We start from the raw sequence: 18,269 nt of genomic DNA, 5'->3' as shown, positions 1-18,269 counted from the left end.
AATGAAAAGGTCACCTCATTCCACAAAAAAGTGAGCCCCCACATAAGACCAATGGCGCCCATAAACCAATTAATCAAAATCTGCGCTGCAAAAACAATATTGCGCTCCTTCTGTTCTGAGACCTGCCATGTGCCCCCACAGCAGATTACCACCACATATGGGGTGTTGCCGTATTCAGGAGAAAATGGGTAACAAATTATGGGGTGCTTTTTCTCCTGTTACCCCTTGTGAAGATAAAAAATTTGGGGCTAAAGCAACATTTTATTGGAAGAAATTAGACTTTTCATTTTCATAGCCAAGTTTTTTCAAATTCCGTAAAACGGAATTGCTATTGCTATGACGCCGTGAGCTTCGGGCTGCTGTACAGTATTACAATTGTATAGATCATGCGAGTGTATTACTGTACTGCGGCGGAGGCACAAAGCACATGGCATCATAGCAACCAATGACGGCGTGCGATTCTGCACTAAGCAGGATGCCAGTCCGTTATCTCACGGACTGTGTTTCATGGATGTGTGAATTCAGCCTAAGGCATAGTTTTTTTTGCATGGCAAGTGTAAACATCGAAGGTATGAGGTTTTTGATGGCAAGTATGTGTCACTGAGACTGCTGCTCTCAGTGATGTAAATCCCGGAGGTAAATGCAACCAGTAATGTTAGATCGCTGAGTTTGTGGTAGCTGGAATTTGGGTCCCGGATTTAGGAGTGACTAAAGAGTGTGTGTGTGTTGGTCTGGAGAGGACTTGGGAGCATTCCTTTCCACAGTGTTCCAGAGAAAGAAAGAGACAAGACTCTGCACAAAGGTGACTCCTGTATTTCTGCCGTTTAAAAATCAACTGTTAAATGACACATGAGGGCTGAAGATAAGTGCTTTATGTCCTGTTGTCAACAATTGTTGTTATTGTTTTTCCAATAAAACCCTTATGTTGCATCCAATCCTGGCAACTGCCTACCATTAGTAAAGCTTACTACCACACAAGTAGAGTTGAGCGAACACCTGGATGTTCGGGTTCGAGAAGTTCGGCCGAACATCCCGGAAATGTTCGGGTTCGGGATCCGAACCCGATCCGAACTTCGTCCCGAACCCGAACCCCATTGAAGTCAATGGGGACCCGAACTTTTCGGCACTAAAAAGGCTGTAAAACAGCCCAGGAAAGAGCTAGAGGGCTGCAAAAGGCAGCAACATGTAGGTAAATCCCCTGCAAACAAATGTGGATAGGGAAATGAATTAAAATAAAAATTAAATAAATAAAAATTAACCAAAATCAATTGGAGAGAGGTTCCATAGCAGAGAATCTGGCTTCCCGTCACCCACCACTGGAACAGTCCATTCTCAGATATTTAGGCCCCGGCACCCAGGCAGAGGAGAGAGGTCCCGTAACAGAGAATCTGTCTTCATGTCAGCAGAGAATTAGTCTGCATGTCATAGCAGAGAATGAGGCTTCACGTCAGCCACCACTGCAACAGTCCATTGGCATATATTTAGGCCCAGCACCCAGGCAGAGGAGGGAGGTCCCGTAACAGAGAATCTGTCTTCATGTCAGCAGAGAATCAGTCTGCATGTCATAGCAGAGAATGAGGCTTCACGTCAGCCACCACTGCAACAGTCCATTGGCATATATTTAGGCCCAGCACCCAGGCAGAGGAGGGAGGTCCCGTAACAGAGAATCTGTCTTCATGTCAGCAGAGAATTAGTCTGCATGTCATAGCAGAGAATGAGGCTTCACGTCAGCCACCACTGCAACAGTCCATTGGCATATATTTAGGCCTAGCACACAGGCAGAGGAGAGAGGTCCCGTAACAGAGGATCTGTCTTCATGTCAGCAGAGAATCAGTCTGCATGTCATAGCAGAGAATGAGGCTTCACGTCAGCCACCACTGCAACAGTCCATTGGCATATATTTAGGCCCAGCACACACACAGGCAGAGGAGAGAGGTCCCGTAACAGAGAATCTGGCTTCATGTCAGCAGAGAATCAGTCTGCATGTCATAGCAGAGAATGAGGCTTCACGTCAGCCACCACTGCAACAGTCCATTGGCATATATTTAGGCCCAGCACACACACAGGCAGAGGAGAGAGGTCCCGTAACAGAGAATCTGGCTTCATGTCAGCAGAGAATCAGTCTGCATGTCATAGCAGAGAATGAGGCTTCACGTCAGCCACCACTGCAACAGTCCATTGGCATATATTTAGGCCCAGCACACACACAGGCAGAGGAGAGAGGTCCCGTAACAGAGAATCTGGCTTCATGTCAGCAGAGAATCAGTCTGCATGTCATAGCAGAGAATGAGGCTTCACGTCAGCCACCACTGCAACAGTCCATTGGCATATATTTAGGCCTAGCACACAGGCAGAGCAGAGAGGTCCCGTAACAGACAATCTGGCTTCATGTCAGCAGAGAATCAGTCTGCATGTCATAGGAGAGAATGAGGCTTCACGTCACCCACCACTGCAACAGTCCATTGGCATATATTTAGGCCTAGCACACAGGCAGAGCAGAGAGGTCCCGTAACAGACGATCTGGCTTCATGTCAGCAGAGAATCAGTCTGCATGTCATAGCAGAAAATCAGGATTCACGTCACCCAGGACTGTAAGAGTCCGTTTTCATAAATTTAGGCCCAGCACCCAGGCAGAGGAGAGAGGTCCCTTAACAGACAATCTGGCTTCATGTCAGCAGAGAATCAGTCTTCATATCATAGCAGAGAATCAGGCTTCACGTCACCCACCACTGCAACAGTCCATTGGCATATATTTAGGCCTAGCACACAGGCAGAGCAGAGAGGTCCAGTAACAGACAATCTGGCTTCATGTCAGCAGAGAATCAGTCTGCATGTCATAGCAGAGAATCAGGCTTCACGTCAGCCACCACTGCAACAGTCCATTGTCATAAATTTAGGCCCAGCACCCAGGCAGAGGAGAGAGGTCCCGTAACAGACAATCTGGCTTCATGTCAGCAGAGAATTAGTCTGCATGTCATAGCAGAGAATCAGGCTTCATGTCAGCCACCACTGCAACAGTCCATTGGCATATATTTAGGCCTAGCACACAGGCAGAGGAGAGGTTCATTCAACTTTGGGTAGCCTCGCAATATAATGGTAAAATGAAAATAAAAATAGGATTGAATGAGGAAGTGCCCTGGAGTCCAATAATATATGGTTATGGGGAGGTAGTTAATGTCTAATCTGGACAAGGGACGGACAGGTCCTGTGGGATCCATGCCTGGTTCATTTTTATGAACGTCAGCTTGTCCACATTGGCTGTAGACAGGCGGCTGCGTTTGTCTGTAATGACGCCCCCTGCCGTGCTGAATACACGTTCAGACAAAACGCTGGCTGCCGGGCAGGCCAGCACCTCCAAGGCATAAAAGGCTAGCTCTGGCCACGTGGACAATTTAGAGACCCAGAAGTTGAATGGGGCCGAACCATCAGTCAGTACGTGGAGGGGTGTGCACACGTACTGTTCCACCATGTTAGTGAAATGTTGCCTCCTGCTAACACGTTGCGTATCAGGTGGTGGTGCAGTTAGCTGTGGCGTGTTGACAAAAGTTTTCCACATCTCTGCCATGCTAACCCTGCCCTCAGAGGAGCTGGCCGTGACACAGCTGCCTTGGCGACCTCTTGCTCCTCCTCTGCCTTGGCCTTGGGCTTCCACTTGTTCCCCTGTGACATTTGGGAATGCTCTCAGTAGCGCGTCTACCAACGTGCGCTTGTACTCGCGCATCTTCCTATCACGCTCCAGTGCAGGAAGTAAGGTGGGCACATTGTCTTTGTAGCGTGGATCCAGCAGGGTGGCAACCCAGTAGTCCGCACAGGTTAAAATGTGGGCAACTCTGCTGTCGTTGCGCAGGCACTGCAGCATGTAGTCGCTCATGTGTGCCAGGCTGCCCAGGGATAAGGACAAGCTGTCCTCTGTGGGAGGCGTATCGTCATCGTCCTGCCTTTCCCCCCAGCCACGCACCAGTGATGGACCCGAGCTGCGTTGGGTGCCACCCCGCTGTGACCATGCTTCATCCTCATCCTCCTCCACCTCCTCCTCATCCTCGTCCTCCTCGTCCTCCAGTAGTGGGCCCTGGCTGGCCACATTTGTACCTGGCCTCTGCTGTTGCCAAAAACCTCCCTCTGAGTCACTTCGAAGAGACTGGCCTGAAAGTGCTAAAAATGACCCCTCTTCCTCCTCCTCCTCCTCCTCCTCCTGGGCCACCTCCTCTTCCATCATCGCCCTAAGTGTTTTCTCAAGGAGACATAGAAGTGGTATTGTAACGCTGATAACGGTGTCATCGCCACTGGCCATGTTGGTGGAGTACTCGAAACAGCGCAACAGGGCACACAGGTCTCGCATGGAGGCCCAGTCATTGGTGGTGAAGTGGTGCTGTTCTGTAGTGCGACTGACCCGTGCGTGCTGCAGCTGAAACTCCACTATGGCCTGCTGCTGCTCGCACAGTCTGTCCAGCATGTGCAAGGTGGAGTTCCACCTGGTGGGCACGTCGCATATGAGGCGGTGAGCGGGAAGGCCGAAGTTACGCTGTAGCGCAGACAGGCGAGCAGCAGCAGGATGTGAACGCCGGAAGCGCGAACAGACGGCCCGCACTTTATGCAGCAGCTCTGACATGTCGGGGTAGTTGTGAATGAACTTCTGCACCACCAAATTCAGCACATGCGCCAAGCAAGGGATGTGCGTCAAATTGGCTAGTCCCAGAGCTGCAACGAGATTTCGCCCATTATCACACACCACCAGGCCGGGCTTGAGGCTCACCGGCAGCAACCACTCGTCGGTCTGTTGTTCTATACCCCGCCACAACTCCTGTGCGGTGTGGGGCCTGTCCCCCAAACATATGAGTTTCAGAATGGCCTGCTGACGTTTACCCCGGGCTGTGCTGAAGTTGGTGGTGAAGGTGTGTGGCTGACTGGATGAGCAGGTGGAAGAAGAGGAGGAGGAAGCCGAGAAGGAGGAGGTGGCAACAGGAGGCAAAGAATGTTGCCCTGCGATCCTTGGCGGCGGAAGGACGTGCGCCAAACAGCTCTCCGCCTGGGGCCCAGCTGCCACTACATTTACCCAGTGTGCAGTTAGGGAGATATAGCGTCCCTGGCCGTGCTTACTGGTCCACGTATCTGTGGTTAGGTGGACCTTGCCACAGATGGCGTTGCGCAGTGCACACTTGATTTTATCGGATACTTGGTTGTGCAGGGAAGGCACGGCTCTCTTGGAGAAGTAGTGCCGGCTGGGAACAACATACTGTGGGACAGCAAGCGACATGAGCTGTTTGAAGCTGTCTGTGTCCACCAGCCTAAATGACAGCATTTCATAGGCCAGTAGTTTAGAAATGCTGGCATTCAGGGCCAGGGATCGAGGGTGGCTAGGTGGGAATTTACGCTTTCTATCAAATGTTTGTGAGATGGAGAGCTGAACGCTGGCGTGTGACATGGTTGAGACGCTTGGTGACGGAGGTGGTGGTGGTGGTGTTGGTGGTACATCCCCTGTTTGCTGGGCGGCAGGTGCCAACGTTCCTCCAGAGGCGGAGGAAGAGGCCGAGGCGGCAGCAGCAGAATAGGCCGAGGCGGCAGCAGCAGAAGAGGTAGCAGGGGGAGCCTGAGTGACTTCCTTGGTTTTAAGGTGTTTACTCCACTGCAGTTCATGCTTTGCATGCAGGTGCCTGGTCATGCAGGTTGTGCTCAGGTTCAGAACGTTAATGCCTCGCTTCAGGCTCTGATGGCACAGCGTGCAAACCACTCGGGTCTTGTCGTCAGCACATTGTTTGAAGAAGTGCCATGCCAGGGAACTCCTTGAAGCTGCCTTTGGGGTGCTCGGTCCCAGATGGCGGCGGTCAGTAGCAGGCGGAGTCTCTTGGCGGCGGGTGTTCTGCTTTTGCCCACTGCTCCCTCTTTTGCTACGCTGTTGGCTCGGTCTCACCACTGCCTCTTCCTCCGAACTGTGAAAGTCAGTGGCACGACCTTCATTCCATGTGGGGTCTAGGACCTCATCGTCCCCTGCATCGTCTTCCACCCAGTCTTGATCCCTGACCTCCTGTTCAGTCTGCACACTGCAGAAAGACGCAGCAGTTGGCACCTGTGTTTCGTCATCATCAGAGACATGCTGAGGTGGTATTCCCATGTCCTCATCATCAGGAAACATAAGTGGTTGTGCGTCAGTGCATTCTATGTCTTTCACCGCTGGGGAAGGGCTAGGTGGATGCCCTTGGGAAACCCTGCCAGCGGAGTCTTCAAACAGCATAAGAGACTGCTGCATAACTTGAGGCTGAGACAGTTTCCCTGGTATGCATGGGGGTGATGTGACAGACTGATGGGGTTGGTTTTCAGGCGCCATCTGTGCGCTTTCTGCAGAAGACTGGGTGGGAGATAATGTGAACGTGCTGGATCCACTGTCGGCCACCCAATTGACTAATGCCTGTACCTGCTCAGGCCTTACCATCCTTAGAACGGCATTGGGCCCCACCATATATCGCTGTAAATTCTGGCGGCTACTGGGACCTGAGGTAGTTGGTACACTAGGACGTGTGGATGTGGCAGAACGGCCACGTCCTCTCCCAGCACCAGAGGGTCCACTAACACCACCACGACCATGTCCACGTCCGCGTCCCTTACTAGATGTTTTTCTCATTGTTATGGTTCACCACAACAACAAATATATTATTCGGCCCAATGTATTGTATTCAAATTCAGCGGGATATAAATTTGAGGCCTAGTATTTAGGCGCTGGGTGACCGGTATGGATTTAGTGACAGAATTAGACTTGGAAATGCACAGAAGCGTGTGTGTGAAGTTATTCTGAATGACCCTATGTGCACCTTCAATATGATCTACCCTTTTAGGGATAGATTTCAAATAGCTCTGATATAGCAGAAACGACTAAATTATGAAATTGCTAAATTGGGAATTGTATTTCAACCCAGAACAAAAAATGTGCTTTGACGGACACTAAATAACTTTCCCAGCCACAACAGGACAGCGGTAACGAGAGATTTAGCGGGATATAAATTTGAGGCCTAGTATTTAGGCGCTGGGTGACAGGTATGGGTTTAGTGACAGAATTAGATTTGGAAATGCACAGTAGCGGGTGTGTGAAGTTATTCTGAATGACCCTATGTGCACCTTGAATATTATATACCCTTTTAGGGATAGATTTCAAATAGCTCTGATATAGCAGAAACCACTAAATTATGAAATTGCTAAATTGGGAATTGTATTTCAACCCAGAACAAGAAATGTGCTTGAACGGACACTAAATAACTCGCCCAGCTACAGCACTAGGGACAGATTTAGCTGGATATAAATTTGAGGCCTAGTATTTAGGCGCTGGGTGACCGGTATGGATTTAGTGACAGAATTAGACTTGGAAATGCACAGAAGCGTGTGTGTGAAGTTATTCTGAATGACCCTATGTGCACCTTGAATATTATATACCCTTTTAGGGATAGATTTCAAATAGCTCTGATATAGCAGAAACCACTAAATTATGAAATTGCTAAATTGGGAATTGTATTTCAACCCAGAACAAGAAATGTGCTTGAACGGACACTAAATAACTCGCCCAGCTACAGCACTAAGGACAGATTTAGCGGGATATAAATTTGAGGCCTAATATTTAGGCGCTGGGTGACAGGTATGGGTTTAGTGCCAGAATTAGACTTGGAAATACACAGTAGCGGGTGTGTGTGAAGTTATTCTGAATGACCCAATGTGCACCTTGAATATTATATACCCTTTTAGGGATAGATTTCAAATAGCTCTGATATAGCAGAAACCACTAAATTATGAAATTGCTAAATTGGGAATTGTATTTCAACCCAGAACAAGAAATGTGCTTGAACGGACACTAAATAACTCGCCCAGCTACAGCACTAAGGACAGATTTAGCGGGATATAAATTTGAGGCCTAGTATTTAGGCGCTGGGTGACAGGTATGGGTTTAGTGCCAGAATTAGACTTGGAAATACACAGTAGCGGGTGTGTGTGAAGTTATTCTGAATGACCCAATGTGCACCTTGAATATTATATACCCTTTTAGGGATAGATTTCAAATAGCTCTGATATAGCAGAAACCACTAAATTATGAAATTGCTAAATTGGGAATTGTATTTCAACCCAGAACAAAAAATGTGCTTTGACGGACACTAAATATCTTGCCCAGCAACAACAGTACAGCGGTAACGAGAGATTTAGCAGGATATAAATTTGAGGCCTAGTATTTAGGCGCTGGGTGACAGGTATGGGTTTAGTGACAGAATTAGACTTGAAAATACACAGTAGCGGGTGTGTGTGAAGTTATTCTGAATGACCCAATGTGCACCTTGAATATTATATACCCTTTTAGGGATAGATTTCAAATAGCTCTGATATAGCAGAAACCACTAAATTATGAAATTGCTAAATTGGGAATTGTACTTCAACCCAGAACAAAAAATGTGCTTTGACGGACACTAAATATCTTTCCAAGCAACAACAGTACAGCGGTAACGAGAGATTTAGCAGGATATAAATTTGAGGCCTAGTATTTAGGCGCTGGGTGACAGGTATGGGTTTAGTGACAGAATTAGACTTGGAAATACACAGTAGCGGGTGTGTGTGAAGTTATTCTGAATGACCCAATGTGCACCTTGAATATTATATACCCTTTTAGGGATAGATTTCAAATAGCTCTGATATAGCAGAAACCACTAAATTATGAAATTGCTAAATTGGGAATTGTACTTCAACCCAGAACAAAAAATGTGCTTTGACGGACACTAAATATCTTTCCAAGCAACAACAGTACAGCGGTAACGAGAGATTTAGCAGGATATAAATTTGAGGCCTAGTATTTAGGCGCTGGGTGACAGGTATGGGTTTAGTGACAGAATTAGACTTGGAAATACACAGTAGCGGGTGTGTGTGAAGTTATTCTGAATGACCCAATGTGCACCTTGAATATTATATACCCTTTTAGGGATAGATTTCAAATAGCTCTGATATAGCAGAAACCACTAAATTATGAAATTGCTAAATTGGGAATTGTACTTCAACCCAGAACAAAAAATGTGCTTTGACGGACACTAAATATCTTTCCAAGCAACAACAGTACAGCGGTAACGAGAGATTTAGCAGGATATAAATTTGAGGCCTAGTATTTAGGCGCTGGGTGACAGGTATGGGTTTAGTGACAGAATTAGACTTGGAAATACACAGTAGCGGGTGTGTGTGAAGTTATTCTGAATGACCCAATGTGCACCTTGAATATTATATACCCTTTTAGGGATAGATTTCAAATAGCTCTGATATAGCAGAAACCACTAAATTATGAAATTGCTAAATTGGGAATTGTACTTCAACCCAGAACAAAAAATGTGCTTTGACGGACACTAAATAACTTTCCCAGCTACAACAGGACAGCGGTAACGAGAGATTTAGCGGGATATAAATTTGAGGCCTAGTATTTAGGCGCTGGGTGACAGGTATGGGTTTAGTGACAGAATTAGACTTGGAAATACACAGTAGCGGGTGTGTGTGAAGTTATTCTGAATGACCCTATGTGCACCTTCAATATGATCTACCCTTTTAGGGATAGATTTCAAATAGCTCTGATATAGCAGAAACCACTAAATTATGAAATTGCTAAATTGGGAATTGTATTTCAACCCAGAACAAAAAATGTGCTTTGACGGACACTAAATAACTTTCCTAGCTACAACAGGACAGCGGTAACGAGAGATTTAGCAGGATATAAATTTGAGGCCTAGTATTTAGGCGCTGGGTGACAGGTATGGGTTTAGTGACAGAATTAGACTTGAAAATACACAGTAGCGGGTGTGTGTGAAGTTATTCTGAATGACCCAATGTGCACCTTGAATATTATATACCCTTTTAGGGATAGATTTCAAATAGCTCTGATATAGCAGAAACCACTAAATTATGAAATTGCTAAATTGGGAATTGTACTTCAACCCAGAACAAAAAATGTGCTTTGACGGACACTAAATAACTTTCCCAGCTACAACAGGACAGCGGTAACGAGAGATTTAGCAGGATATAAATTTGAGGCCTAGTATTTAGGCGCTGGGTGACAGGTATGGGTTTAGTGACAGAATTAGACTTGAAAATACACAGTAGCGGGTGTGTGTGAAGTTATTCTGAATGACCCAATGTGCACCTTGAATATTATATACCCTTTTAGGGATAGATTTCAAATAGCTCTGATATAGCAGAAACCACTAAATTATGAAATTGCTAAATTGGGAATTGTACTTCAACCCAGAACAAAAAATGTGCTTTGACGGACACTAAATAACTTTCCCAGCTACAACAGGACAGCGGTAACGAGAGATTTAGCGGGATATAAATTTGAGGCCTAGTATTTAGGCGCTGGGTGACCGGTATGGATTTAGTGACAGAATTAGACTGGGATATGGCCAAAAAATAACCACACTATTGCTGGTTAAATGCACTTGGTGACGGGCGCAGCTTGCCCCTGATGTAGTATATGGCCAAAAAATGAACAGACTATTGCTGGTTAAATGCACTTGGTGTCACAGCTTGACCAACCACACTACTGAGGGTTAAATGCACTTGGTGACGGGCGCAGCTTGCCCCTGATGTAGTATATGGCCAAAAAATAAACAGACTATTGCTGGTTAAATGCACTTGGTGTGACAGCTTCACCCTGATGTAGGCTTTAGCCAGAAAACAACCACACCATTGAGGGTTAAATGCACTTGGTGACAGGCGCAGCTTGCCCCTGATTTTGTATATGGCCAAAAAATGAACAGACTATTGCTGGTTAAATGCACTTGGTGTGACAGCTTCACCCTGATGTAGGCTTTAGCCAAAAAACAACCACACCATTGAGGGTTAAATGCACTTGGTGACAGGCGCAGCTTGCCCCTGATTTTGTATATGGCCAAAAAATGAACAGACTATTGCTGGTTAAATGCACTTGGTGTGACAGCTTCACCCTGATGTAGGCTTTAGCCAAAAAACAACCACACCATTGAGGGTTAAATGCACTTGGTGACAGGCGCAGCTTGCCCCTGATTTTGTATATGGCCAAAAAATGAACAGACTATTGCTGGTTAAATGCACTTGGTGTGACAGCTTCACCCTGATGTAGGCTTTAGCCAAAAAACAACCACACCATTGAGGGTTAAATGCACTTGGTGACAGGCGCAGCTTGCCCCTGATTTTGTATATGGCCAAAAAATGAACAGACTATTGCTGGTTAAATGCACTTGGTGTGACAGCTTCACCCTGATGTAGGCTTTAGCCAAAAAACAACCACACCATTGAGGGTTAAATGCACTTGGTCGCAGCTTGTGCTGGCGCACCACAAGACACAAAATGGCCGCCGATCACCCCAGAAAAATGTGACTGACAAACGGTCTGGGCAGCCTAAAAACAGTGAGCAATTGAGGATCAGCAGCTCAATGATCCACAGCTGCAGATCGATCAGTTAATCAAGTCCTTTGGAGGAGTTAATCTGCCTAATCTCGCCCTACTGTCGCAGCCGCAACCTCTCCCTACGCTAATCAGAGCAGAGTGACGGGCGGCGCTATGTGACTCCAGCTTAAATAGAGGCTGGGTCACATGGTGCTCTGGCCAATCACAGCCATGCCAATAGTAGGCATGGCTGTGATGGCCTCTTGGGGCAAGTAGTATGACGCTTGTTGATTGGCTGCTTTGCAGCCTTTCAAAAAGCGCCAAGAAAGCGTCACAAAAGCGCGAAGAAAGCGACGAACACCGAACCCGAACCCGGACTTTTACGAAAATGTCCGGGTTCGGGTCCGTGTCACGGACACCCCAAAATTCGGTACGAACCCGAACTATACAGTTCGAGTTCGCTCATCCCTACACACAAGCTATATTTTTCATTAGACTCACATTTGGAACATGCACATTTTTTATAACTTTTTATCATATTTTTGGGGGAGGCAAGGTGGCAAAAAAAGTCAATATAGACTTTTCTAATATTATAGCATTTACAATGCTAGTTACATAATTATTCTAAAACCAATACAGTCGTTTTTTAAAAAAAACTCATACATGGGAAAAAAGTTTATTTTCGAATTTTGAATATTTAATTTTTTATATTTTTGAAAAATTTATTTAACTGATTGATCCTTCTTTTTATTTAGTCTTGCACCTATAATAAGTCAGTCTTTTATGCTATTCACAGTTATACTTCTGCATTGCTTTGAAAAGTGATTTTACTGGTATTCTATTGCAGCAAACCAACATGGGAGGTTTAAGGTGGAGAGGATGGGACTGGTAGTAGCATCTTTGAGAGGTATTGACTACTCACTGGGTTGTTGGTCCTTTTTTAGTGCCCTCAGCACCACTCACGGTAGTGGGGAGCAGTATGCCCCTTATTTCCCTCAGGACACACCCTGGTGTGAGGGGTCTCCTGCCTGATGGTAGTTGGGGTGCTCTTGGTGTTGATGCTTCATTGTAAGGGTGCAAGGCAGAGAGATTGCATTTATGGTTCACAATGATGAGGCCAGGTTTGGAACAAATAACAGTTCTTTTCTGGAGATAATGGCAAAGTGCAAATACAGATACTTGTACAAGTAGGCACAACTCTTGTCAATTTTACATAGAACAATTTGTCCTGAGACTGTAATATGGGGTTGACAGTGCATCTGCTCTGAGTCACTTTTCAATGTAAATATACATACATAAATTCAGCCAAGAGTTGCAACACAAGAGCTTACAATCTATGAGGCCAATCTGTCTCTTTATTATAGAAGTAAGCCTGAAGCTTCTAACAGAACCAAATTTCCAGTCCATGGCCAATATATGTGTGTTACCTTTAATGGCTTTTATCTCCAGCATTGACCTGTATCTCCAGCTATAATAGTTTCTAAACCTTCTAATCCTTCTTCAGAGGCTGGTATTTGGCTGACACTGTCTCCTCCATACCCTGGGTTGGCTACTTTCTACTGTGCTGCTCTATGTCTGCATAGTTTGCTGCTCTATCTCACACTGCACTACTAATTTAAAAAGCAGACCCTCTAGATGGGATAGGTGGAGCAAACACCCCCTAACTAATGCTTCTAGAAGTTATCCCCCTTTTCAACATTCATAAAATTTAATGCCAACCTTAAACACACAATTTAACACATTTAGCCCATTATGCAGTGACCACTGCGTCACGGCACTATTACATTGCGTAATAGGTGCCAAAACATGGCAGCTCTGGGGGGGTCTTCAGAAGGCCCCATGATGCCATGAAAACAAATCAGCACCCCACAATTGGGGGCCAAAGGACAGAGGGAACTTCTGTCTTCTGTCTAACTACTCAGAAGCCGTCTTTGCTGGTTTATTTTTCTGCTACACTCAGACAAGAGACTGGACCTGAGCCGACGCAATGTAGTCATGGACCCAACTTGTCTTCTTGTTTATCCACGGAAAGATGTTATGCTCTAAGCATAACACTGAAAGGAGAGCAACATTTGTGTGCCTGTATGTCTCCTTTTTTTTTTCTCTCTCTACACATGAAGCGTGTCTCTTCCCTCTTCAGATAGTATTATTTGCATGCTCACAAATACTTATGAATTGTTAGAGAGGCATAGTAAGTGGCAGCATGAGACCCACACATTCTTGCACCTGACCTTTTACTGTCAATATCTACTACTGTACTCTGGTTCACCTACAGTTTACCTTAAGTCTTATAAGTGTCCTTTCCACACCACTGATCAATAAAGTCCATCAGTTCCAGTCTGCCTGGGTTTGTGTTTGTTCCTGTCCCTTATGGCTTTCAACATTGCTTGTTTTCCTGACCTTGTTCTTTTGTCTGCACTGATTTCTACCTGACTTACACTTATCACTGAACTCTGCCAGTGTCAAACATTTCCTCCGTCTGAGCAGGATGCAGAGCAATGATTCCTAAAAAAACATTTACTCAATTTTGTAAATATAATTTTCCACGAAAAAAAAAAGCCATTTTAAAGTCTAATACGTTATAGCACTTTACTATACAACATAGTTTAGTAAACTCAGGGAACTTGCTACTAAATCATGTTACCCATCTTGGGAAATCCATATATTTATATTCCAGTGGTAAAGTAAAAAAAAAAAAATATTACTACTGTAAATTGTATATGTGTCTATTGTAGTTTTATTGAAAAGTGCTAACCTTATGTTATAGGCATATAAAAGATAATAGACTAGGTGATGGGGAAAGCAGTACAAAGATACCTTTTTGGAGATTTCAGTTCTAGCAGTAGCATGAATCTGATGTTTTATTCTGCTACATTCTGCTCTTGCAAGTGCCCAAGAAGGGACTTCCCTGTGAAATGCTCTCTGCTTTCTGTACAAAGCTGCTTGGCAGACCTTTCCTCTGATCTGAGTGGCAGCTGTATTATCCAACCAGGAGCCCACTACAGCTTACATATTTTGGAGCTGTGTCTCTGGGGTTAAATTCAAGAATTATTTAATGTAATATTTAGTAATATATAGATTATCAATTTTACTACTAAACAAATGTGCTGTCAGGGACGTTATATGCATGTTGTTTTAATACACTTCACATTTGTTCTTCCCTGTCATTAGTCATTCTCAGAAGCTGTCAAATTAATTCAGACAATATTCATAAAACAGCAAATGTTTAGATCCTGCACAATAAAAAATTATTAAAACTAAGAAAAATTGAAATATAAAAATAAATAAAATAAATCATTTTTACCTAGTAAATTGAAATGGTTTGGTTCTATTTGCTTCTCTGCAATATTTGTATGCAATAGCATGCCTTTCTTTAAATATATCTACATTATCTGTGCACCAATCGTTCTGGACTATAAACTGTGTGAATTTGTTTTCTCCAGATTTGACGTTGATTTAACAGAACTGCATAGCTGGATTACACGCTCTGAAGCTGTGCTGCAAAGCCCTGAATTTGCAATATTTAAGAAAGAAGGAGACTTCACTGACCTCACAAAGAAAGTTAAAGTAAGCTATTATTTCAGATTTTTTTGATTTCTTCCAGTAGTTTAACAGCCTCACAAGCTATTGAAATATTTAAAAGAGGTTATCTACCTCCGTTATGACATTCCTCAGTGTGAAAAATGTAAAGACATTGTGGGACACCCATGCTATTCAAATTATTTTCATTGCCTCACTCATTGAAACATATCATGGCAGCTTATACATTTTCTATTCTTACTCTTACCAACAGAATTATAGCCACATGGGTGCTATGGACTATACTGGCCCCCACACATGGGATGACTGCTAAATATTTTTCATCCAATTCATTCATATGCAGCTTCTTAGGGGGTGTCAATCACACTATAAGGTTACAATTGCATGGAGCAACCATGCTGTGGTTGGAACAAGCTGAGTACTGCCTGGCTGTACAACCCTCAGCAGGATCAAATTAACAAATTACACTCAAATTGTTTATTAATGACTAGTGATGGATGAACATCGTGAACCGAAAGTTCGTGGCGAGCCCCATTCACTTTAATGGCAGGCGAACCTGAAAAGCCTTGAGCTCATATTTGCAGCCACCAAATACTTTATTTTTTATTAAAGCATAAAATGTTTTTAAAAATACAAAAAAGGACTTATGATCAATGTTACATATCAAATCCCAAAAGACATCCTATATATATTCCGCCTCTACCCTCCTCTGTATCTTCCAAAAGGATCCGTATATACTCTATACTCCCCATTCCCTACCCCCCCGAACCACCCACACCCCTACCCGGCTGGCCGTGCTTCCAAGCCCCCCACCTGCACCTAGGAGACCTTTCAGGAATTCTAATTATAAATGTTCAGCCCAGTTAGCCCAGACTGACTCACATTTATGCCTCTGCCTTATATCTGAATATCCATACTGTTGTCAGGAAGCAGGGGGTGTTACCCCTACTCGGGGACCGCGGGCACGGCGGCGGGGCACGGGTTCCCCTTCAGCTCGGTAGAACACCTGGTGTCTGAGGTGCGGGTGCGCGAGTCGCACGGCGTGTGCGCCTGCGCAGTACGCAGGATGTGCGCGCATCCCCGGGAGCATAGCGTTCCTGCATTATCCGTCTGTCAGGTGTCAGCCTTGCTGGGGGAGGTTCCCAGTACACACCTTCCATCTTCCTCGCGTGCCATTGGTTCCCGGGGAGGGAGGCCTCCTGGTTGCCTTGGGGACCAGGGGGTGGTCCTACCTTCCCTGGCTATAAAGACCTGGCCTGAGCTCTGGCTCATTGCTGAGTTATTCCACCTTATGGTGAACACCTAGCCTCCCTGCGGATCCTCCCTATTTGCCTGTTGTTCCTTTGTATCCTTTCCGGTTACTGACCCTTGGACTGTCTTCCGCCTGTGAACCTTCGCTGCCTGCCTCGACCCGGATTGGACATTGACTACCCCTCTTCGATTATCCCTAAACTTGTACCGCGTTTCCACGTCAGCTGTTTACTGCCAGTGGGTTGCTCATCCCACTACTGGCTCCCTGGGACGTTTGACAACTGTTCATAATGTTTTATTCAAGCCATGTCATTTTTCCATTTGGCATATGTCGGGGGCATTTCTGGATCCCCATTTCTGAATAATCATGACCCGAAAGAGATTGCGAATAGGTTCATGTCTTTTTACTCAAAGCTATATAACCTAGCTGACAATAAAGAGGTGTTTGAGCCTTCTGACCACGACATCAGCAATTTTCTTAATTCCCTTTCACTGCCTTCCATGTCTGAAGAACATAAAGTTAGGTTATGCTTGCCCATTACATTAGATGAAATAATGAGCATTATCAAAAAGCTACCCCATCATAAGAGCCCCGGACCTGATGGTCTGTCTAATTCTTACTATAAACTTTTCTCTGAGATTCTGGGTCCGCATCTTCACTCGTCCCTAGTGAGGATTATGACAGATGGACACATGCCTAGAGAGATGCTAGAGGCCGCTATTGTCACCTTACCGAAACCCGGTAAAGAACCAACTATTCCCCCAAAACTTTCGGCCTATCTCCCTCCTCAATACTGACCTGAAGATCTACGCCAAGTTATTGGCAAACAGGTTGGTGGCGATTATTCTGACCTTGGTTGCCCCTGACCAGGTAGGATTTGTCTTGGGCAGGCAGATTACAGACAACTCCAGGAGAGTGTTCAACCTACTAGATAGGGTCAATAAGCTACGAATGCCCACGGTATTCCTTACACTGGACGCTGAGAAGGCATTCGACCGAGTGAATTGGTCGTTTGCCTTCTCGGTGCTCCAAAAAATGGGCTTCCCTGTCGCTCTTATTAGAGCAATAGAAGCATTATACAAGGGCCCTGCTGCCCGAGTTTTAACTAATGGTGTTCTGTCAAACCCCTTTAACCTCTCAAACGGTACGAGGCAGGGCTGCCCCCTGTCCCCTCTTATATTCATACTGTCCCTTTAGCCGTTAGCGCAGGCTACCAGACAAACAGAAAATGTCTTGGGAATCCAGATTGGTGACAGGCAACACACTCTCTCATTATATGCGGATGACATTATCCTTTCCTTAACCAACCCAGTCCTGTCTCTACATGAAGTCAGGAAGGTTATTCACACCTATGGCTCCCTATCATTCTACAAACTTAACGAGAGTGAGTCTCAAGCCCTCCCTCTTTTTGTCCCCAACCAAACCTTGAAGCATCTAAAAAAGCTTTACTCTGGGACTGGCAGACCACAGGAGTCCAATATCTTGGGGTTCAACTTACCCCCACTATTCAAAAACTGTATGATGCGAACTTTCCTCGATTCCTCCTAGACCTTCAGAAGGAATTGGAAAACATAGCGAAAATGGAAATATCGTGGCTAGGCAGATTGGCAGCCTTCCAGCAGCATGTGCTCCCTAAGCTTCTCTATTTGTTCAGGATTCTCCCACTGGAACTTCCCAGTTCCTTTTTTAACGCTGTTAATAAACTGCTTAATAGGTTTACTTGGAAGAAAGGTCCACCCCACATTGCCAAGACAATTATGTCCAAATTTAAGAAAGTAGGTGGATTAAACCTCCCAAATATCTATGATTATTACCTAGCTACTAGGGTACACCAACTTAAGGAATGGTGGACCGTTGATAATCTCAAACACTGGGTCCACATTGAGCAGACCCTTGCTCCAGCCCACAACTTAAAAGAAATGCTGTTGGCTTCCCTCTTTAAGGAAGCACCGTCACAATCCCTCCCATACCTACTTTCCACCTCTTTGAAAGCCTGGAAACGATATCATAGTGGTGGTCACGGAACGATCGCTTCTATAGTGAAATGCACCCCAATAAAGGTGCTGCACTACCTCATTCCTGACCTCTCTCTGGAGGGGTGGAGGGATGGAGA

At 45.2% G+C, this 18,269-nt stretch overlaps 1 protein-coding gene across 6 annotated transcripts in view; it reads left to right on the top strand.

Annotated features, from left to right (window-relative positions):
- DMD (dystrophin) overlaps positions 1–18,269 on the top strand; it is a 3,186,583-nt gene that overhangs the window by 1,231,078 nt on the left and 1,937,236 nt on the right. For all 6 annotated transcript variants that reach the window (XM_044284724.1, XM_044284721.1, XM_044284723.1 and 3 more), the window contains one exon: positions 14,808–14,931. In XM_044284724.1, coding sequence (XP_044140659.1) covers positions 14,808–14,931 — 124 coding nt within the window. The remainder of the gene's footprint in view (positions 1–14,807; positions 14,932–18,269) is intronic.

Source organism: Bufo gargarizans, chromosome 3 (genome assembly GCF_014858855.1).
Source record: "Bufo gargarizans isolate SCDJY-AF-19 chromosome 3, ASM1485885v1, whole genome shotgun sequence".
Lineage (NCBI taxonomy): Eukaryota > Metazoa > Chordata > Amphibia > Anura > Bufonidae > Bufo > Bufo gargarizans.
Note: the sequence above shows the minus strand (reverse complement) of the source record. Positions and strands in the feature narration are given on the sequence as shown.